Here is a 24812-nt window from a genome sequence, read left to right on the forward strand (position 1 = left end):
TTCCCACACCTGTGGCTTTTTAAATTGCAATTAGTGTCTGTGTATAAATAGTCAATGAGTATGTTAGCTCTCACGTGGATGTACTGAGCAGACTAGATACTGAGCCATGGGGAGCAGAAAAGAACTGTCAAAAGACCTGCGTAACAAGGTAATGGAACTTTATAGAGATGGAAAAGGATATAAAAAGATATCCAAAGCCTTGAAAATGCCAGTCAGTACTGTTCAATCACTTCTTAAGAAGTGGAAAATTCGGGGATCTCTTGCTACCCAGCCAAGGTCAGGTAGACCAAGAAAGATTTCAGCCACAACTGCCAGAAGAATTGTTCGGGATACAAAGAAAAACCCACAGATAACCTCAGGAAAAATACAGGCTACTCTGGAAAAAGACGGTGTGGATGTTTCAAGGAGCACAATACTTGTTGACCCCTCTCCATACATAGTGCTTATGGTTGTGACCATAAAGCTCTATTTTGGTCTCGTTGCTCCAAATTACAGTGTGCCAGAAGCTGTAAGGCGTGTCAAGGTGTTGTCGGGCATATTGTAACCGGGCTTTTTTGTGGCATTGGCTTCTTTCTGGCAACTCGACCATGCAGCTCATTTTTGTTCAAGTATCGTCGTATTGTGCTCCTTGAAACAACCAAGGATCAGTCATATTTTCAAAATCAATGCCAAAATTTCACAATTTCTGCCAGGGTATGCAAACTTTTGAGCACAACTGTATATAATTAGACATTTTTGTATAATCTGCCCTACTAAGGCTTCTGTACTATTGAATAAAGATGCTAATGTAATTATGGACTCACCAGATGTCAATCATGGTCAAGCCAGGTTTGATCCAGCTCTTCACACATTTGTGCACCTGCCAATGAGCTTCGGCTGCCTGCCAGAAATCATTCCACATCTCCTCATTAGCTTTATCCAACACGCGCTTCTCCTCGCTGGTCATTCTCCATGTAGCGCATGCACACACACACACACATAGGAGTGAATATACATTTATGTGGTAAGTGCATTTATTTGCCAGAGCAAAACCATATTCACATGAACACTGTAAGAGCCAGACCAATCAACCAATTTCATCACACAACTTGTGGTCTGGTTCTTCTTCTTCTGACCTACAGGCAGAAACTAAAATTAGCTAAACCTGTAGTAAAGACTGTAAAAAGATGGACCAATGAAGCAGAGCTGGAACTACAAGCCTGCTTTGACTGCACTGATTGGAGTGTTTTTGAAGCTGCAGCCACAGACCTGGACAAGCTCACAGATACTTTGACATCATATATCAGTTTCTGTGAGGACATGTGCATTCCTACTAGGAATTATTTAACATACAACAACGACAAACCATGGTTTACAGCAAAACTCAGGCAGCTTTGTCAGGCCAAAGAGGATGCTTACAGAAGTGAGGATAAAATATTGTACAATCAGGCCAAATACAGACTGACAAAGGAGATTAGAGTGGCTAAAAGAAGCTATTCTGAAAAGCTGAAAAAACAGTTTTCAGCAAACGACCCTGTATCAGTGTGGAGAGGCCTGAAAGACTTTACCAACTACAAGACACCACCCCCCAACCCTGTAGGGAATCAACAACTGGATAACGACCTGAATGTGTTTTAATGTAGATTTGAAAAGCCCAGTCACACACCCCACACCTGCTCCAAACTTCACAGCACACAAACATGTACACCTTCTGCCACCACCCTCCTCCCCTCTCCTGCTACTCAACATGCACTTAAGATCTGTGAAGATGATGTGTGTCGGTTCTTCCAGAAACAGAAGACAAGAAAAGCACAGGGCCCAGATGGTGTTTCACCCACTTGTCTAAATTCCTGTTATGACCAGCTGGCCCCCATCTTCACACAGTTCTGCTGCTTCAAATGCTCCACAATCATCCCCGTCCCAAAGAAACCCAAGATCAAAGGACTTGATGACTACAGACCCATCGCCGTGACGTCTGTGGTCATGAAGTAATTTGACAGACTGGTGTTGGCCCACCTGAAAGACATCACTGAACCCTTGTGGATCCCTTTCAATTTGCTTATAGATCAAACAGGTCTGTGGATGATGCAGTCAATATGGGACTGCATTACATACTTCAACATCTAGACAGACCAGGGACTTAAGCAAGGATACTATTTGTTGACTTCAGTTTGGTTTTTAACATCAACCCCTCTCTCCTATGGACTAAATTAACCCAGCTCTCTGTTCCCGGCTCTATCTGTCAGTGGATCACCAGCTTTCTGACAGACAGGCAGCAGCTAGTGAGAATGGGGAAATTCACCTCCAGCACATGTACAGTCAGCACTGGTGTCCCCCAGGAATGTGTGCTCTCCCCACTACTCTTCGCCCTCTACATAAATTACTGCATCGCCAAGGACCCCTCGGTCAAGCTCTTGAAGTTCGCAGACAACACTACAGTCATCAGCCTCATGTACTCTATGGAGTACATCTGTGGAGAAGACGATGAGTCTGCATACAGAAGGGAGGTTGAACAGCTGGCTGTCTGGTGCAGTCAAAACAACCTGGAGCTGAACACGCTTAAAAACAGTGGAGATGATAGTGGACTTTAGGAGGAACACCCCAACATTAACCCCGATCACCATTCTGAACAGCACCGTGGCAGCACTGAAGTCATTCATGTTCCAAGGCCCAACAGAGGTTATACTTCCTTCGCCAGTTGAGGAAGTTCAACCTGCCACAGGTGCTGCTGAGCAGTCTACTCAGCAGTCATTGAGTCTGTCCTCTGCACTTCTATAACTGTCTGGTTTGGTTCAGCTATCAGAAGACTTCAAAGGATAGATTGGACTGCTGAGAGGATTATTGGCCCTCCCCTACCCACCCTGCTAAAACTGGTAGGTAAAAAGGGCTGGTAAGGAAAGGGCTGGTAAAATCACTCTTGACCCCATTCACCCAGCACACTTCCTCTTCGAACTGTTGCCCTCTGGCCAGTGCTACAGAGCACTAAGCACCAGAACAGCCAGGCACAGGAACATTTTTTTCCCTCAGGCACAGTTAAAACTGCCCCCAAATACTTTCCTTTGGTCAAAACAACCATGGGCAATATTCAATCCATCCATTCCTACTTATAAAGTAAGTCCATTCCTAATTATAATGTAAGTTCAAGATGGTGCCGAGTATGGCTGCTGCATTGTGAGCTCTGACCCAATATTGCAGTTTTTTGTTGTTTTGTCTACAATTCTTATGTTTTTTTTGTTTTTGTTTTTTTTGACTTGGATGTTGTCTGCCTTATTGTCTACGATAAACAAACACTTTTGGACATTGGTTCTATATTGTGTGTATGTGTATTCTATATTGTATGTATTGTATACTGTACATTGTATATTATTATTTGTATATTGTGTTGAGTAATTGTGTATATTAGGTATGTAAATTGTGCTGTGTAAATCTGATATTTATTGTAAATTGGTGTATGTCTCATCACCGTCATGACTGCTATGTTGCTCGGAACTGCACCCAAGACTTTCACCCACTGTTGCACTTGTGTATATGGTTGTGTGACAATAAAGTGATTTGATATCCATATTTCATTTATAATCTTTAACACATCCTACCTCTTCTTCAATACATTACATCACCTGCACATAACTGTATATCTTTATATAAAATATTCTAGCAAAATTATTCCACTATTGTATATTTTTCTCTTTTTTTCACATTTACATTTGACAGATGCTTTTATCCAAAGTGACTTGCAGTGCCTTTATTACAGGGACAATCCCCCCTGGAGCAACCTGGATTTAAGTGCCTTGCTCAAGGACACAATGGTGGTGGCTGTGGGGATTGAACCAACAACCTTTTGCTTATTAGTTCAGTGCTTTAGTCCACTACACGACCACATCTTATTTTCTCATCTTATTTTTTTTTTAATTATTTTTTATGTCACTATATTTATATATGCATATACACTGGCACCCAAAGGTTTGGAATAATGCACAGATTTTGCTCTTATGGAAAGAAATTGGTACTTTTATTCATCAAAGTGGCATTCAACTGATCACAGTGTATAGTCAGGACATTAATAACGTGAAAAATTACTATTACAATTTGAAAAGTTTTTTCAGAACTTCTTAAACAATTTCAAAGTGTTCTCATCAAAAAATCCTCCACATGCAGCAATGACAGCTTTGCAGATACTTGGTATTCTAGCTGTCAGTTTGTCCAGATACTCAGGTGACATTTCACCCCATGCTTCCTGTATCACGTGGCTGTCTTGTTGGGCACTTCTCACACACCTTACAGTCTAGCTGATCCCACAAATGCTCAATGTGTTTAAGATCCATAACACTCTTTTCCAATTATCTGTTGTCCAATGTCTGTTTCTTTGCCCACTCTAACCTTTTTTTTTTTAGTTTTTCTGTTTCAAAAGTGGCTTTTTCTTTGCAATTCTCCCCATAAGACCTGCACCCCTGAGTCTTCTCTTTACTGTTGTACATGAAACTGGTGTTGAGCGGGTAGAATTCAATGAAGCTGTCAGCTGAGGACATGTAAGGCATCTGTTTCTCAAACTAGAGGCTCTGATGTACTTATCCTCTTATTTAGAACATCCCTGTAGACTACTTTCAAGCCTCTGTTCTTATGAACTGTGTTTTGGTGAATCGGTTCAAAACACTGATTCAACAATTAATTTGCGTCATCACTCAAAAACATTCAATAAAAAAAAAATGGTTCCCCTGGTTACACCCTTTTAAGCAATATCAAAGCAAATACATAAATATTGAGGTATCAAAAATGTCAAAATGCTGAATATCCAGATAAAATGTTTTTATTTTTTATTTTTTATATTCTTTATAGAGAATATTGAATATTTACAATGTATGCATTATGCAATATTATTTTGTAGTTTACACAGAAATGTTTTGGTAATACTGCAATGATTTTTAACACGTTTTATTTACCCATTATGGCATCCCATTATAGAACATCCCACTAGACTACTTTCAGGCATCTGTTCTTTCAAACAGTCAGTTTTGGTGAACGGTTACAAAACACTGATTCAACAATTCATTTGTGTCATCATTTAAAAAACATTAGATCGAAATAATGGTTGCTCTGGTTTCACAGCTTTAAGCAATTTCAAAGCAAATAAATAAATATCGAGATAAATGTCATAAAAAAAGTCTAAATATACTGAGAAGTACTGCTGTTTTTTTAGCTATATCACGCAGCCCTTTTTGACAGTCACTATATGCTTTCATTGTGTGGAAAAGAGCAGCTCGGACATTTTGCAAAATCCTTTTTGTGTTCTACGGAAGAAAAAAATCATACAGGTGTGGAACAGCAAGAGGGTGAGTAAATAATGAGTTCTCACGGTTGAGTGAACTAATTCTTTAAGTTGGGAAAGAAGTATTTGAACAACAACAAAAAAATTCAGCTTTAATAGTATTATAAAATTTGTGAAAAAAAAAATAACATGTCTTTCATGTTTATGCCTTGATCTTTTTATGTTATGACACTGATAAATATCTACTAGATAATGACAAATCATTCAGTGACACTTGGGACCTGTTCAAAATCCTTTACCGAGAAATGGTAGTCTGCACTGCAGGATTTTCCCTGAGGCACAGAGATCTGGCAGAGCTCCAGTGCACTGCATTGGCAGCCAACTGTGCTCCCAGCCCTCATCAACACCAGCACAATTATGTGCATTTCACTGAAGCATATTAAATGGCAGGCCACGTACTGTTAGGGCCCAAACATACTTCACGCAAGTACGCAAAACCGGATGTGGTAGAGTCAACATGTAGACAGTTGAGGAGTGTGCTTTTGTATTTGCTAATAAGACGCCAGAAAAATATGTTTGTATAATCTAAATTGTTCGGCAAGACTCTCCTCAAATTGCTGCTCCGCCATGACAGTTGTTGATTGAGAAAAGAAAGTCTACTGTAGCGCCCCTTGCGGCAATGCTGAGAATGCGGCGCTTCCTTGCATTAGGTTATGAATTGCTCTCTGACACATTTCACAACGTAACGACGTGTGAAATCGAGCTTGCGTAGCAAGATGCATCTGCGTTCACATACATGCGCTGAGTATGTTTGGGCCTTTAATCTCAGAGCCACAAAGATGCTCAAAGGTGCTGTACTGATGCGGCCCCACTCTAACAGATGATTGAAAATACTGCTCATTTCTCTTCAGTGGTCATTTTCTAACATATCATCCTATCAGCAAAGAGCAAGGGCACTTTGGGAACCAATAAGCACTGATGTGAGTCTGGTTGTGCAGAGAACATAATGTACAAGGAAAAGAGAAAAGATAACATATGTCCTTTCTTCTTCTTGGCCTTCTTTTTCTTCTTTTTTCCCCAGAGGCATTATCGACTTCATCCCCATCTATGATAGGAACAGAGTTCACACAGTAAGTTACTTGTCAAGAAAGTGACTGTAACAGAGTGTGGCTGTGTTGGGAATAGAGAGCAACAGTACCCGCCCACTTTTTCAGCTGTCTTGATTTCTGAAGTATTTTTCCCATTCATTTTTTTCCGTAAGGATTTCATAAAATCCTTCAGTTAAAGATCTGTAAGCCATAACCAGATCAATCAGCTCAGAGAGAATTCAAACATTACAAACTTTGATCTGAAGCAAAAAAAAAAACAAAAAAAAAAAACGTTGCTGCAGAGCTCTTTTGGCGCACTTTGTTTGCCACGATTCTCTGATTGGTGGATTTTTCCCCTCAGGATTATGGGTAGTGTAGCTCTTCACCAAGAATTCTGCTATTAAACATGATTTCTAAAAAATTAAGTTGAAATAACGCAGACTGATGAATTCAACAGGAGTATATACCATCAATTAACAACCTCGGCGCTCACAGTTGTTCTGGTTTATAAGCTAGCATTAATAATCAATTCCCATTATGGAAAAAATTTTATGGATTTTTACTTCCGGGTCCAGATATTGCGCTTTATAAAATACTATTGTACTGCTTACTGCGCAGTATACATTGTGCCTACGTTTTTAAATTTTTTTTTTTTTTAAGTATATTAAACAGTACTCAGTATGCAACGATAAATGTTTCAACCAGTAGTATGCTACATTGTTGTCACATGACATTATGTGCATGTTTAATGCAACAAGTGACATCCAGTTACAATCTTGGAAATAAATACATTAATTTGCTATGTTTTTTATAATTAATTTTTTAATAATAATAAAAAAGTTTTGGCAGTCTGATCAAATACTGAAAGTGAAGTAGTAGAGTGAAGAAGTAGTAAAACAAAATAACAGATGACATTATTTCCTGTTCATTCATCACACTACAAAAGCTAGACACAGCGCAATGAATGTAACAGAGCGCAGGTGTCTCAAGACATATTTTTCTACGTTTTAAGAGTTTTTAATTTGAACTTGTCACGGCATCTATAATAGTGAAAAAAAAACCCCGAAATAACAGCAAGACAGCGCAATGGTCAAAAAATGAGCTGTCTAGTGTATGCTTGCATAGAAAAAATTTAAAAACAGCACAGCAGGACAAAATAACGTGTTTGTTGTGAACAGCCCCTTACCTCACGCAGTGACCTGTATTTTGCACATTACATAATGCACATTTTGCCAAATGGGTGAATCACAAAACCTTTCAAGAACATATCCAGGTTATATTTAGCTCCAAAATCAAGAGCTTATATTTTGCATCAGGAAATGTTATTAATTTGAAATGTGACTGTAATGGGTTCAGGATGGGCAAGGAGGAGGCGGGAACCGGCAGGACAGTCAGCATAACTTTAATGATATAACTGAACTTAAAACAACATAAAACAAACACATGCACACACGCACGCTCTCTCTCTCTCTCTCAAACTGGTGTCTCCGGCTCCCCTTTATCTCTCTCTCCCGCTGATTAATTGACTCAGCGCCGGCCGTGCACCCTCACGGCCCGGCCACACCCATTTCCTCCTCACAGTGACTAATTTGAGGAACATTGTAATTATTGACATTGTGACTTTATTTCCATGTCAATTAATCATATTTTCACCCTAAATTATCATTACTTTCATGCAAAGAAATCAAATTCTAAAATGGGGAAAAAACAATAATATAATATTTAATTTTTTAATTAAGTATTTATACATTATGGTAGTATTAGTTGTAATGCCTTTATGATGAGTTTAATTAAAAAAATAAAAACTTTGTCAAGGGGCTGTCAAGTAAAACGTCCAGGCACTTTATATTAATGGGCTTCATTTTATTCATGCAAAATATTATTTTTTTCTTTTGATTTCGGGGTGAAATGTGATCTTTTCAACAAATTCACCCAAATGCAGTAGGTCATCCAGGTATTCTATGCATACAGAATGTTTGCATACTATGCACAGTATACATACTACAGAAATAGTATGTGTAGTATGGTAGTTAGCTATTCCCAACATAGCCTGTATGAGTGAGACAGCTGATGCATTCTGGGAAAAGAGTAAGCTTAGTTAATGTCTGTGGTAAATAAATGAGTATAGGAAGTGTAAAGTTGTAAAAGTGTGTGTTTAGAAGCAGAATACCTTCTCCATCGTCTTCACTGTCCTTCTCCAGGTTCTGCTGTTCTGTCTGTTTCCTCACCTCCACCTCTCCATCCTCCCCCTGCTCGACCTGTTCTGCTGCAGTCACACACAGGTGCGTTGACCCATGAGCAAAGTGCTAAGTGTGCCAGACGCATCACAAGCTGCAATCTCCATCAACACTGCGTATGTATGGGTGTGAGCGGGAGTGAGTAACGGCTGTCAGTTTGGAAGCTGTCCACAACTTCAACTCTATATAATGTGTCCATATGAAAGCAAACTTGGCACAGGACTAGCCACAATCTGCATCATCATATGAACTTGGTAGGGCGACGCATAAGACCTAATGCAAGTACAGGATATTATAAGACATGCAAGCATGCATGCATAAATAAAAAAGTAAATATCATAATATTAATTAAAAATGAAATAATATAAAATAGTAATATAAAAATAAAACAATTTAAAATAATATAAAGTAATAAATATAAAAATAACATTAATTAATAATGAAAATGATATAAATATAAAAATAAGAACAAATACAAATTTATTACAAAAATGAAAGTAAATAAATTATACAAATGAAAAAAAAAAAAAAAAATAACATTGTAACGAGGAGGAGGGCCTGAATTGGGCTAACTAGCCAAGAGGGGTTTAAAGACGAGTCAGAGGCACCAGTTCGAGAGAGAGAGAGACATGCGGCCGCTGTGTGTGTGTGTGTGTGTGTGTGTGTGTGTGTGTGTGTGTGTTTGTTTAAGTTGATTTAAGTTAATTTATGATATTAGAAGTTACGCTGACTGTTCAGCCGATTCCTGCCACCTCCTCCTTGCCCAAGTTACCCCGTTACAAACATATTAGTTAAAAATAAAAACTAAATAATACATATAAAATTATATATATAAAAAAATAAATTATGCAAATTAAGGAAAATAATATATATTGTTAAGGAATACTTGATGATGGACCGTTGAATTGTTGAAAAATAATGCACACCCGAGGTGGTAATGCAGTCACAATGCGCAGCGGAGTTACACCTCAGGTGTGCATTATTTTTAAACAATTCAAAGGGCCGGAGTCAATTATTCTGCTTATACCACAGTTACCACATCTTAAGACATTGTTCAGGGTTTTATCTCAAGACATTTTCTGGTTTTCGTCCCTAAAATGCTCTTATGATAAGAACTACTTTCTTTTGCCACGGATTCAGCATCTTGCTTAATACAGTCCAAGCCTTCGTTGCTAGTTCGAAAACGTCACTTTAGAAGTAGCAACGGAGGATTGCGAGGCTCGTGCTGCTTTACTCGAGGACTTACTGGATAATGAGGTAGTGCATTTGTGCAAGTGTATGTGTGAGTTTGTGTTTGAGGGATCGAAAGAGAGAAACTCAGAAAATGAGAGAGATCGCTTCTGGGATTATCTTTTTTGTTGCAGCTCTCATCAGAAGTAACATCACTTCAAAATCGCCAAGATGTAAGTTTAAGCACTTCTCAGCAGCAGCGAGTGTCACCATATTTCCACTGTAAACCTTAACAACTTTTTTCAACCCTACTAAGATGCAGGAGTGTGCTGACATGACGGCTCTGTTTTTCTCTCGCGAGTGTGTGCCTATGCATATAATTTATGTGTGTCCACGTGTGTGGGAGTGTGTGTGAGAGAGGGGGGCGAGAGAGTGTTTCCCACAGATGTTTCAGGTAATACAGAAACTGTTGTATTGATCAAGTGCATCTTGCTCTGATACAGCTCAAGCCTAAGTTGCTAGTTCGAAAACGTCACTTTAGAACTAGCAATGGAGGATGCACTGCTTCTCGGCATGTGTATGTGTGTGAGCGAGAGAAAGACAGAAACTGAGAGAGATTGCGAGTTGAATTGCCTTAGTTTAAAGTGGCTCTCGTCAGGAATAACATCACTTCAAATTGCCAAAGTGTAAGTTTAAATCTCAGCAGCAGCGAGTGTCACCATTCTTGTATATAGATTTTCTATTGCTAAACAACTGTTTACAATCACAGTGAGTTGAGGGGGAGCGCTGACTTTGCTAACAAGAGAGTTTGTATGAGAGCGAAACAGAGGGGGAGGGGTAGCGCGGCGCATTTTCCCCACTATAGCTATGTGAGGCTGATTATGGCGAAATACATTGAAACATTAAAAGTTATTTCAGATAATAGAAACTGTATTCATCAAGTTGCAGGGATGTGGCTCTATTTGTTGGTTGTGACTCGAGCCTCGATGTGTGCGTGTGTATGTGTGTGAGCGTGTGTAAGTGCGGGTGAGACGAGGGCTCTTTTTAACCGAAATTGAAATAAATGTAGGATAGTTTAGACATTGTTTGACATTCTTAACCAATTTACTTTAACCAGTGTCTTTGTTTTAATAGGTTATTTTGTTGTGGTAGCCTGTAGGGCTCTTTGAAAAACTGAAATAATTTGGCAAAGTGATATGGAATCGTAATGTGGTGAAGACCTGGAACTACTTCATAGCTGTGCGTTTACTTGAAAAATAATTGCACACCTTATATCATCTGTGAACCAATCAGAATCAAGCATTCAACAGCCCCGTTGTATATATATATATATATATATATATATATATATATATATATATATATATATATATACACACACACACACACACACACACACACACACATATATACAGTTGTGCTCAAAAGTTTGCATACCCTTGGAGAATTGGTAATATATGTACCATTATTACACATTTCTTTTATTTCTTATGGGATTCATATTCAACTGTAGGTTATAACAGAATGGCACAATCATAAAACAAAACATGGCAACAAATAAAATAATGAAATGACCCCTGTTCAAAAGTCTGCATACCCTTAGTTCTTAATACTGTATTGCCCCCTTTAGCATCAGTGACAGTGTGCAGTCTTTTGTAATAGTTGTCTATGAGGCCCCAAATTCTAGCTGCCCATTCGTCTTGGCAAAATGCCTCCAGGTCATGCAAAGTCTTTGGTCGTCATGCATGAACTGCACGTTTGAGATCTCCCTAGAGTGGCTCGATGATATTAAGGTCAGGAGACTGTGATGACCACTCCAGAACCTTCACCTTTTTCTGCTGTAACAACTGGAGGGTCAACTTGGCCTTATGCTTAGGGTCATTGTCGTGCTGGAAAGTCCAAGAGCGTCTCATGTGCAGCTTTCGTGCAGAAGAATGCAAATTGTCTGCCAGTATTTTCTGATAACATGCTTTATTCATCTTGCCATCAATTTTCACAAGATTCCCCGTGCCTTTAGAGCTCACACACCCCCAAAACATCAGTGAGCCACCACCATGCTTCACAGTGGGGATGGTTTTCTTTTCACTATAGCACTTGTTGACCCCTCTCTAAACATAGCACTTATGGTTGTGACCATAAAGCTCTATTTTGGTCTCGTCACTCCAAATTACAGTGTGCCAGAAGCTGTGAGGCGTGTCAAGGTCAAGGTTGTCGGGCATATTGTAACAGGGCTTTTTTGTGGCATTGGCGCAGTAAAGGCTTCTTTCTGGCAACTCGACCATGCAGGTCATTTTTGTTCAAGTATCGTCATATTGTGCTCCTTGAAACAACCACACCGTCTTTTTCCAGAGCAGCCTGTATTTCTTCTGAGGTTACCTGTGGGTTTTTCTTTGTATCCTGAACAATTCTTCTGGCAGTTGTGGCTGAAATCTTTCTTGGTCTACCTGATCTTGGCTTGGTATCAAGAGATCCCCGAATTTTCCACTTCTTAATAAGTGATTGAACAGTACTGACTGGCATTTTCAAGGCTTTGGATATCTTGTTATATCCTTTTCCATCTTTATAAAGTTCCATTACCTTGTTACGCAGGTCTTTTGACAGTTCTTTTCTGCTCCCCATGGCTCAGTATCTAGCCTGCTCAGTGCATCCATGTGAGAGCTAACAAACTCATTGACTATTTATACACAGACACTAATTGCAATTTAAAAAGCCACAGGTGTGGGAAATTAACCTTTAATTGCCATTTAAACCTGTGTGTGTCACCTTGTGTGTCTGTAACAAGGCCAAACATTCAAGGGTATGTAAACTTTTGATCAGGGCCATTTGGGTGATTTCTGTTATCATTATGATTTAAAAAGGAGCCAAACAACTATGTGATAATAAATGGCTTCATATGATCACTATCCTTAAATAAAAGACAGTTTTTTTTCATGATCAGTCATATTTTCAAAATCAATGCCAAACTTTCATTATTTCTGCCAGGGTATGCAAACTTTTGAGCACAACTATATATATATATATATATATATATATATATATATATATATATATATATATAAAATGATACAAACGTTAAAAATATATAAATATTTTCTGTAGGATGAAAATATTTTTCAATACATGAAATTCCTAAGTTTCAAAACTTTTAGAGAACCGAAGAGAGTACCAAAACATAGTAGCATAAAGGGCAGATTCTGCTGTTTTTAATCTGTGTCTGGAGTTAATCTGAGACCTGAAGCAGAGTTCACAGCTGAGTATTTAAAGTAGTAATGAGGGTTATACAGGGGCCTCTGTACCCTCATTCTTATATGACACTTACTGGAAACTGCTGGCTTTCTTTTCTTCTTGGCGGGTCCGTTTCTTCTCGTTCCGCCGTGAGCCCGTTCACTATAAGCGCGTCCAAGCCCGACTGTACCGGCAGCAGGTCTGTTCCGTTCGTCTCCATGATTGCAGACGCGAGTGGCACAAGACCGATTCTTGTGTGGGAGAGGAGGGGAGGAGCGGAGAAAAGCTACCGACTCCTACTCGCCGAATCAGCTGAGTGCGTGACGCGCGTCATCAGCGGAATGCGAAATTACACTACTATGGTAAAGGCCCAGCTTATGAATATTAATTAGGTCATTGCGCTGACGTTTCTTGTGACCATTCCCAGACTGTCTATTTACTTAACTTAGTTAATATTTATAACCATGCCTTTGCTAGCGCGTTTGCTTTTAGACCAGTCACATAGGCCTAATTGCGATACGTTACGTTATATTATTCATAATCATGAGCCATGACTTCCCCATGAATGTTAATGAATAGGAAAGCCATTCAGAGAAAATGTGCGCAAACAAAGCGCAACTTAATTCTACGACCAAAGTATTAATAATACATCCATATTCTAAAGTAGATATATACTGTACGTAAGACTCGTGAGAAATCGTAAAGTATATAAACACTTTTAATTTGCAATTTGGTTCACCGATTCCTTTGTTGCCCTATTTAGGTGAATTGTTTATAAATCTCTTTTTGTAATTCTCAGTAGAATATAATTACTGTAATTAGTAATAAAATCACCCTGTCCACACACACCAACAGATATTACCATGATGCATACTTTAATAAAAAAATATATATATTGATAAAGTGTTTCAGTAATAAAATAGGAGGTAAATATGTTTAATTGTCATGAGTATCACTCATTTATCCAGTTGATGGCAGCATTACTATATGAAAACCCATATGGGTCTCACATTACTACAGATAGAAGTGCTCTTTTGTGATGGTACATACAGTATACTTTATTTCACAAACGAAATGTAAGATTGCCACTTTATGGAATGAGGAAAAACTTGAACCTTTAGAAAAGGCAAAACTGGTGTTGAGTGAGGACAAACATACACAGACAGTCTCGGCCATGTTCAAGACGATTGTTGGACAGTCTCAGAGTCATGCATATCCATGGAGAAAAATTTGTTGGACATAAAAGAATTGACACACATACACTGAGTCGTATAAACAAAGGTCAACATTATCAATAACATTCTATGTCCAATTACAGCATTTCACTGTAACTGTAAATTGCACCAGTCCTTCTAGAGGAAAATGTTTAAGGCAAGTTCAACTATAGCTCAGTACCTTTTCAGCAGTGTCAAGAGTTAAAAGAAGCGTTTTTGTCTTAACTGGGTTCAGTGAAAGACGAAGGTAGCCTTGAGTCTTTTAACCAAGGCTGGAGTCTTTAAACCAGTACTGGTTACTACAATTAAAGGCCTGAAAACTAGTAAAAAAATGTATTATTTGAAAAGAAGTGAACATATATGGACTTTTATAATTACCTTGGGGAAAAGACAAAAATAAAATCCACTGTAAATCATTTCTCATTGTCAATTGCAGGTAGTTTAATAGCTTGGAACTGCTGTAACAAGTCTGAAAATTTTAACATTCGTTTCATAGAAGCAATAACCTTGTGGTGCAAATCAAGCTTCTACTAAACAGACACTCTGTCAAAGTTTGATGCTGAAATGAAATCAGGGCAGCTATTTATTTCCCTGAAGAATGACAGCACAGACACAAATATACAAATGGGGGTTTCACAAGAGGAAAGAAACTGTCTTTTCAAGGCCACCCGGCATACCAGCTGAAATCCAGTAGGACGTCAATATATATTAATTTTCTGAATGTTGTTCTCTAGTTAGACTGTTTAAATATTAGAGTGAATCCCATGTAAAAATGTCTGGGACCTACTTCATCCCAAAAAAAAAAAAAAAAAAAAAAAGGAAATAAGAAAATTAAGCCTATCTTTAGGACCATTGGGATTGCTGCATTATGACTTTATTTTAATTACAAAGTGCATTTTCCCCAATTCTCATAGCAAACAAACAAAACCAAAAAAAAAAAAAAAAAAAAAATCGAATTTTCTGAATTACTGAAATAAATATTAATATAATAAAAAAATATTATTCTCATTACCATAATGCAAAAAATAACCAATTACTGTAATGAAAATATTAGTCTCATTACCATATTGCAGAAGAAATCCCTCATTACTGTAATGAGAAAAAATATTATTCTCATGAACCTAATGCAAAAAAAAAAAAAAAAAAAAAAATCACTCATTACTGTAATGAAAAAAAAAACACTAAATACTGTACTGAGAAAAAATATTATTCTCATTACCGTAATGCATAAAATAACCCATTACTGTAATGAGAAAAAATATTATCCTTATTACTGTAATGCAAAAAAAAAACACTACTGTAATGAAAAAATATTACCATAATGCAAAAATCACTCATTTCTATAATGAAAAAAATATTACTCATTACCAAAATGCAAAAAATAACCCATTACTGTAATGAAAAATATTAGTCTCATTACCATAGTGCAAAAAATAACCCATTACTGTCATGAAAAAAATATTATTCTCATTACTGTAATGCAAAAAAATAACCCATTACTGTAATGACAAAATATTATTCTCATTAATCTGTGAAAAAATTCTAATTTCATTATTGTAATGAAAAACAAAACTCATTACTGTAATGCAAAAAAATCTCATTCTCATTACCGCCATGAGAAAAAATATATTCTTATTGTAGTGCAGTACTGAAAATACAAAATATTCTAATAATATTTATATATATATTATACTATATTCTACTTTGCCTAAAGAAAATTAAGCCTATTTTTATGACTGTTAAGATCGTTGCATTGTTTTCATGACAATTAAGTGAATTGTTCCCACTTCTAAAAGCAAAAAATAAAAAAAAATAAAAAAATAAAAAAATTCATTACTGTAATGCAAAAATCTCATTATCATTACTGTAATAAGAAAAAAATATTCATTACTGCAATAAAAAAAAAAAAAAAAAAATCACATTGATGTAAAAAAAAAAAACTAATGAAACGAGAATTTTTTTTTCATTAGTCATACAAAAAAAAAGCTCATCCTCATTACTGTAATGCTATTAATTAAATACTATAATACACATTTTAATAATCGTATCATGAAAAAAAATCATTCTCATTGCAGTGCAGTAGTGAAAAATACTAAATATTATTATAATATATATTTTTTTCCAAAATGAGATCATATGACATTTTTTTTGTCATGAAAATGTAAATTATGTCAATTATGATTATGTCAATGCAAAAAAAAAAAAAAAAAAAATAATAATGTATAATATATACTGTATGGTTCTAAAAGCAGGAGTCCTTTCAAGCAAAATTTAATGTTTTATGTTTTTCTTTTGACGTTGGGTTGAAATATGATTGGAACATGTTCTTGAAAGGCTTTGAGTGATTCAACCATATTGACTAATTGAATACTCTATGAATTGGTATGTTTAGGTTATTCTGAGAAAAGACCTTCATGAAAGTGAATAAAAGTGGGACAAAGAACAACTACGTAGATTTGTGCATGTGTGTGAGTAAATGTGGACGTTTCGGTCTGTTATTTTGTGTATTAGTATGTGCCAGACTGTACCTGAGCCCTGTCATGGAGATTGTGGACATGGGACGTCACATGAGACATATAGCCCTCAAACACACACACACTTAAAGACAGAGACACACTTAAAAGAACAAACTGATGCACACATCAGCTACATCCAATGATGTCTGTGACCTGAAATCAAGCTTAATAAATAAAACTAAAAGGAGATGAGAATAAATATCCCGAATGTCACAAAATGCTGTTTCAGTTTTCTTCAGTTTCTCCCTTCTGCTGTGATGTCACTTCCTCTTCCTCCTCCGAGTCTCCATAAGTGCACTCCTGCATATGTGTGAATGTATGCGAGCGCGCTGCTACCTGGGCCGCCAAGGCGGAGCTAAAAGTTAGCGCATCTGAGCCATGCAGTTCTGTTAGTCTGTCAGTCACAGAGAGGGTGGGCACTCTGGGTGTGAGTGGGTGTATTCCATCCTGCCCATCATCTATAAGCCCATCTGATTGGAAGAGCTGCGTTTCCTCCACAGTTCCCGCCCCACTGATATCTATAGTTGCTCCAGTTACTACTGAATCTCCGGTGCAAAATTCCGTCACTGAACATTTCACTTCTGCGTCCCTGCTAATATTTTCAGTCTGCTTCCTACTATCATTCTCCTCTTCTTCCTCTGCTATCAATCGTTCTTGTGATGGTTGGGCGATATGGTTGCTGGCGGTAGTCGTTGGTTCTGACGAAACACTCAACTCTTTAGAGTTTGTATCCAGTTCTGATGTTTCCTTATCAAATGGAGCCAGAGCAGCTAGCAGGACATAAAACACAGTGGAAAAAAAAAGAGTGAGTAACAACAATTGTTGTTTAAGAACTGTGTAGTGGACTAAAGCACTGAACTGGTAAGCGGAAGGTTGTTGGTTCAATCCCCACAGCCACCACCATTGTGTCCTTGAGTAAGGCACTTAACTCCAGGTTGCTCCAGGGGGATTGTCCCTGTAATCAGGGCACTGTAAGTCGCTTTGGATAAAAGCGTCTGCCAAATGCATAAATGTAAATGTAAAGAACTTAGCACATAACCCTAAACAGGGGCGATTCTAGGATTTCAATCTTAGCCACCAGTGACACTATAAGATGTGCGCATTTAATGTATTCCACTCTGTTGCATAGTTGGTGATTTGTTTACACCATTCAAGCTAGCCAGCTAATAATTTTCATTCAGAATACTGTAATTTTCTCTAATTAACATTTAGAAAGTTATAAAAACCAAAATTGCTTAGACAAACCATATATTAATGTAACGGTCTATTCATCTGTCCTAATCATTCCTTTTTGTTCTCCATTTATTAGCAAAAATAATAGAATCAATCATTTCACAACTTCTAAAGTTTAAAGTTATATCAAACCCCACCAAAACCGCTTACTACAATAAATATCAAATTTATTTAGTGAAGAAAATTAACTCTAGATGATGTTTCTCTGTCTGTCATTCGGATTCGTTCACTGACAATTTTTACTTAACCAGAAGTGGCAACAAATGAATGTCTTTTACTGTATGTGTTTTGAGAGAGTCATTAAACTATTGATAAAGCACTGAGTTGTTCACAACCGAAACATGTCTTATTATACTTTATTAAAATCTGTGCATCTACAAATCTACAAAGAGAAACCAGCATAGTGTTTAAGCAGCATAAGCACTTTCCCCACAAATAACAACTAAACGTAACTATCAGTTTGTGAACTGCTGAGCATGACTATACAAAAATACAACAATATTAGCCTAAAAACAATTATAAGTGATTCAATTACATCCTGATGTTATTGTATTGTCATCAGCAACTTTTACTTGTAATTGATTCAGCCACTAACTCTACTTGTTGAACGAGATTACAGAAGTAAACAAACGACAAACCTCCTACTCGCTTTCTGTTCCTCGCACATTCAGTGAAGGGGCGTATTCGTTTAGTTTGTCAAAGCAATAATATGCTACTTCACAGCCTGCACTCAAATGCATTTGGCTCACGCTATAGTCAGTCTTTACAGGCAAGTCACTAAAGCAGTCTCGTGCTACAGACTAGTACCATTTTCCAAACTGATTTTTGCGCCCTTGACGGGCACTGCAAGAAGTGGACACCACTCAAAGGGTTGTTCCAAATGAAAGTAAGATAATGAATGTTTTCATGAAGGGCCCTTCCACAAGACTGTTAGCGAAGGGTACATTCATACAGTAATGGCATTCTCTCTTCAGAGTGACCACATCAAGAGCTTTGTCCTTCTGAGTGAGTAGGACATTGGGATGATCACTTTCTATTGGAATTCGTCCTAGAGCTACCATAGGGGCGATCACAGATTTGCATGCTGATTACAGAATCACACGGTGCGTCACACGTAATTAGCTCCCTATGTCGTGAATCAGTATATCGTGAACATGAACTCAGGCACTGGCAAGGGTCTTCATCCACTGAACTTTGGGACACTTAAGATTCAATCACCTGCGACACGATTACGAGCTTGCGTGTCAAAACACAGCTGGTATTAATCAACAACATCGCTGTATAAATAACACTGTCGTGCATTTGCCGACTCACTGATTAGTCAACTGACTACTGAACAAGGGAGCTGACTGAGATGCACCCACAGATTTTTAGGGGGGCTCAGATTAAATTTAGATGGGGTGCCTATGCAAGTACACTATTGAGTGATGACTGATTAATCTGCAATGAATTCATCAAAATGAAATGTATGAACTTACTGAATAGTGGAGAGAATACACTATACTCCCTATTTTTTAAGTGAAACAGTATGTCAAATCAACAAAACTTCCCAGACTAACATTTTTTATTTTGTTCATACTTTTTTCTAAATGATGATGAAAGCCAAAATATTAAATGCTATGGATCAATATTTACTGAGTAATCCATAATCCATTATCAAAATTACATTTCTGCCAATGACTCTGAAGCAAAATTACAGGCAAAACAAATAACCTTAAAATGGTGGCAGCATCAATATTCTATTTTTATACAGAGATAGGTAGGTCTATTACAAAAATCAGTTGACTTCAGCACCCCTTGTTGCATTATATGACAATGGTGTGAGTCCAAAAATGGCGAAAAAAACAAACAAAAAAAACATCTTTGTGACGTTTTTCCAAAGTTAGAGTGCCTATAATTCCAGAAGTATTAAAGATATCTTAATATCCTTTAAGATTCAAGTTCAGAACAAACGTTTCCTTTAGTATCTACATTTTTATAGCCCTATATGGTTAAATGCCAGAGATATGGGGCGCTCAATGTGGCTACATCTAATAGTTTTTTTTCAAAAGGTCTAAAGCAGCGGCCGACCGATATGGAGGTTTTAATGGCCGATGCCGATATCCAGAGAGCAGGGTGGCCAAGAGGCCAATGCAATGCCGATATATCACACAATTGAATATAGTAAATAACAAACATATAATTGCAAAAAAAAAAAACTCTATATTTACTCAATTTCACACAAAGCTAAAAAATTATATTGTATTTGAAATGGTAGATAGCAGTTTCTTCAGATTTATGTTTAGTCATCAAAGTTTAGTAATTTATTTGCACGTGAAGAAATTGTTAATATATTAGGAAGAAGGAAATAACAGTACACACAGTAGTCCAGCAATCATGGATGGCATGTCCATGTTAGCAATCGCATTTTCTCAAAAAATACAGAATCAAAGTAATTGTATATACAGTGCATAGTGAATAAGACATTTACTTATAGCACACCTGAAGCGCTTTTACTTTGGACTGCATCTGAAAACACAGGCAGCTGACTTGCTGTCTTGCTGCCTAATCAGTTAATGGCTTAACTGAGCTGTTGTGAATTAATGGAACTCTAAAGGAAACTGGTCTCCGAACAGTTTGAAAAGCATCTCATTTTCATCGTACCTCCGTATACAGCCTCCAGAGACATCATTTTCCTGGTTTCGGACGCAGCCTTGAAGATGCACTCACACGCTCGTGCGGATCCAACGCGAGCCTCAATCTCCTGACAGTTTAAACGGCCTGGATAGCCTTCTTGGATTGTTAAGGAGTGACCATCATGAACTTCAGGATCAGGATCAAAAGTTCCTCTCATTCATAAATCATGACGGTCACTCGGTCACTTTTGATCCTGAAGTTTTTGATTCTGGCTGATAGAATACACGCTACACAGGAAGATATTAGATGAGCGCTCGACGGGAAGAAAACGCTGGATTTTCGTGAGGTTCGTGAATTACATCTTTTTTAAACAAGATACCTGCATATTTGCAGACGGTATATAATACGTTTTATTAATTTTTGCCATTTTATCATTAGACAAGACAGTTAAATGTTACAGGGAACTGTTGATTAGAGAGAGGGAGAATAAAACCGGCAAACACCTTAACAATATGAGCTCAAACACGTCTGTCATCGCTCTGATATGCGGACCGTTTAAATGACAATGTGTTGCACACCGGTCTATTATTTTAGTAACGCGATGGCCCGTAACAACAAAATTAACCGTGACTGGTCGTTTACATGTCTCAGATGCTTCACATGCAAGCAGCTGATTCTCAGCGACCTCAAGAAACAAATCGGCCAAACTGGAAAATGTATCGGCCGATGGTGATAATTAAAAAAGTCAGAATATCGGCCGATTTATTAGCCTTAGCGATATATCGGTCGACCACTAATCTAAAGTGCAAATGATGTTGAAACTAATAATGTACCTTTATTTATTCACATAAAAATGTTAAAATCAATATATTTTGAGAGTCCAAAAATACACTATTTTTAAGAGTAAGTGAAATGTGGCTCTTCAGATCCCAAACTTGGTGGAATGGTCCCGGATCTCCCCCCCCCAACCCAATACTCATGAGCACAAACACACTTTGATCGGACACTAGGTGGTGCTATAATGAATACATTTACATTTTTGATACTAACTCTGGAAACATATGGAGTGGGATCACAATTCTTGTTTCCTCTGAATCCTTCAGTGCCACAAAATGAAATGCTCATATGGTCATTAGGATTTTCATAAGTTATAGCATCCCCTAGCATCAGGAATTGAAGAAATGTGCCCTCAGAATGTCCTGTTGTCCATGTTTATCAAGTTTTAAGTTTGGATATTGCACTCACAAGATACAGGCCAATCAGTCGTCATGGGCCACACCTAAAAATGCATTTGCTGATATCTTAGAAATGATTAACTGATCAAAATTCTTTCGATAATTTTTTGTCAGGAGCATCTCTAGATGATGTACACCAAATTTTGTGCATCATAAACAAGCAGCCTATGATGAGTATGGTATGTATGGTAAGGCATGTTTTTAAAAAAAAGTGGGATAACCATGTGTGTGTGTTTGTGCGTGTAGTACCCTGATCACTGAAGAGCAGACGTTTGCGTTTGTCTCTCTCTCCATCTGACGTTCGAATTCCCAGGACAGATTTAAGCTCCAGTAAAACGCATCTTGACTCTTCTCGTTCATGCCGTTGATGCTCTTGTTCCCATGGCGACAGCATGTCTGAGGTCCCTCTCCACTCCGTCTCAGAGTCAGAATCTGACACATATGCCTCCAATTCCTGCCCAAGAAAAACACCTTTTATTTATTCCAAATAAGCCACAAAATTCACTGTTTATAGTTATCTTTGCCAATATTTAAGGCTTTTTATTATTAGCCATGCAGTTTGTTTTGCTTTGTGCCACAGTTCAAATGAACACAGAATTCAAAGAATGTGTTCAAAAGTGAAATAAATGTTTATGATGATTTCAAAAAAGCACTATAATTCCAAACAATAACTAAAAGAATAATATATATCGGATCCGGACCGAAAGACAATTCAGTCCAGACCGAGATCTAAATCTTTGTGGTTGTTTTCTGACACCTGGCTAAGTGATTGTTTAAGCATACGTGTGTACGCGTGCAGAGCGGGAATGACGTGTTCAGCACTACAGAGCAATATTTCTTTCTATCTCTGTTTTCCATTTCTCTGTTTTTTTCTATCTAAATTTAGCTTCATTAATCAGCATGTTAGGAGCCTTTTTAAAAAAACTAAACAGATTTTTGTTCTAATTTTGTGAAAATTAATCAGAGATGTCATCATGGCATGGATGGCAAGGAAAGCCTATTTATACTTAAATTAAGCAAACAATATTTTAATGCTTCACTGTTGTCATGTAAATTGTTTGTTTGTAGATTCCCACTTTAAAGGTGCTATATGTAAGATTGACAACAAGCGTTTGAAATGGGTACTGCAGTCCAAATTCAAAATTTTGGAGAGTTGTCTGCCCCACCCCAGACTCGAAGCTCATGCGGGTTGCCAGAATGTTGACATGCAAATTAGCCAACTCAGCATCCGTTTTAAAGGATTTCTGGGCTTTAAGCAGTCTCCATCTTCCAAAGGCATCTCCAATATTTATCCTTGTTTTACTACGCCTCTGGTCATGGTGGTTTTAAGATGGATGGCAAGGCTTTTCAGGTCGGGTGGAATCTGTTATCTCTGATCCAGTTCATTTGCTGGCTTCCATGGCTGCAGCACGCAGTGTTGTGTGCCTGCAAACTTGTTCAACTCTGGCAACCCGGTGGTGTCTAAATACTATTGGTGAGTGGGCAGTGGGCGGGATCACACAGGCCAAAACATAAACAGAAATTCCGGCCAGGAATGGAAACTTCAAAAGTAGAATATACTGGCTGTAGCATTGTTATCGGAGAAGCCAGTATTTCAACTTAGCATGTTTCCTAATTCTCTAATGACATATTATGGTCATTTTATGATTTAGTACAGTAAAAATATTACATATAGCACCTTTAAGGAAAATATAAAAATGGTCAATTCAGACTTTCACATTTTTTATACATTTTCTCTGGGGACACCCCTGAACCCCCATACAGTATTTTGTCTCTGTCAAAACGCCTCCTATGTCCCACACACATACTATGTATTCTGAATGTAAAAATATTTAAACACAAAAACAGGACTGCTGACATTCAGCTTCAAAACGAACTGTTGATCTTATCTTTTAATATTCATATCCAAGTACCCTTAACTGATAATGTCTTGATGAAATAATTTAATCCTTTGGGAAAAGATCCCTCAGACCCCACGACTTTGGCTGTCTCTGGGCCCCCAATGTCCTCATCCCTGCCCAGTTTTGAAGAGACTATTTTGACTGTTTAGTATGTTTTCCTTTACAAAGTACTATTACTGCCAACATGGCAAGTTATAAAAACTATTTAAAAAAAAAAATACACATTATATAATTTCATAGCCATATGACTACTGACTCCATGTAAGCTACGTAGTATTATCCGGACCTTTGCTGGGAAGGAAATGTAGAGGCTGGAACTCTTGAAATTTAATTGAATACCCACTTACCAGTCGGACGGCGAAAGGACAACCCCCACCCCCCCTGTTCAGACAAAGAGAGAACCTATTGTCCACCCTAAAGGCCAAAAATGGGGATTTCTATTTCCCAGTATGCTTTGCATGTGACTCGATAGGGAGTGTAAATGTTAAAATTAAAGTGTTACTTTGTGTTTTTTTGCACGATGAATACACTGCCTGGCAAAAAAAAAAAAAAAAAAAAAAAAAAAAAAAAAAAAAAAAAAAAATCGCATACTGTAATGTTTAGTTGGATCACCTTTAGCTTTGATGGTGCGCATTCGTAGTGTCATTGTTTCGACACCCTTACATCACGACATTAATTTCCGTCTAGAATTGCATTAGTTTTAGCCGAGATCTTGAGTCGAACCACTCCGTAAAGTCTTCTCCAGCACATCCCAAAGACTTTCAATGGGGTTAAGGTCAGGACTCTGTGCCAATTCATGTGTGAAAATGATTCCTCATGTTCCCTGAACCACTCATTCACAATTTGAGTCTGATGAATCTCGGCATTGTCGTCCAGGAATACGCCCGTGCCGTCAGAAAAAAATAATTTAAAAAAATTGATTGGATGACCTGGTCTACATTCAGGTACTCAGCTGACTTCATTTCAAGTCAGCCTGACCAATTGAAGCAACCCCAGATCATAACACTACCTCCAGAGGCTTGTACAGTGGGCACTATGCATGAAGGGTGCATCTCTTCATGCGCTTCCCTTCTTACCCTGACGCGCCCATTGGTTTGGAATAGGGTAAATCTAGACTCATCAGACCACATGGCCT

General features: G+C 37.7%; 1 protein-coding gene and 1 long non-coding RNA gene across 4 annotated transcripts in view; both read right to left on the minus strand.

The window, feature by feature from the left end:
• Positions 1–3991: 3991 nt before the first annotated feature.
• On the minus strand, positions 3992–13636 carry LOC127435390 (uncharacterized). 2 transcript variants are annotated; one of them, XR_007896194.1, is made up of 3 exons: positions 13057–13636; positions 8501–8596; positions 3992–6347 (listed from the first exon to the last, which is right to left on the minus strand). It is a non-coding gene; the product is annotated as an uncharacterized LOC127435390 (long non-coding RNA). The 2 variants fall into 2 exon arrangements; XR_007896195.1 differs by having other exon boundaries at positions 3992–8407.
• Positions 13637–16414: 2778 nt separating this feature from the next.
• The window catches only part of LOC127435389 (vezatin-like), a 38820-nt gene continuing 30422 nt past the window's right edge, over positions 16415–24812 (minus strand). For both annotated transcript variants that reach the window (XM_051688832.1, XM_051688831.1), the window contains exons 11-12: positions 22026–22230; positions 16415–17462 (exon numbers count right to left, since the gene is read on the minus strand). In XM_051688832.1, coding sequence (XP_051544792.1) covers positions 16918–17462; positions 22026–22230 — 750 coding nt within the window. In that variant the 3' untranslated portion in view covers positions 16415–16917. The remainder of the gene's footprint in view (positions 17463–22025; positions 22231–24812) is intronic.

This window comes from Myxocyprinus asiaticus, chromosome 45 (assembly GCF_019703515.2).
Source record: "Myxocyprinus asiaticus isolate MX2 ecotype Aquarium Trade chromosome 45, UBuf_Myxa_2, whole genome shotgun sequence".
In the NCBI taxonomy this organism is placed as follows: domain Eukaryota; kingdom Metazoa; phylum Chordata; class Actinopteri; order Cypriniformes; family Catostomidae; genus Myxocyprinus; species Myxocyprinus asiaticus.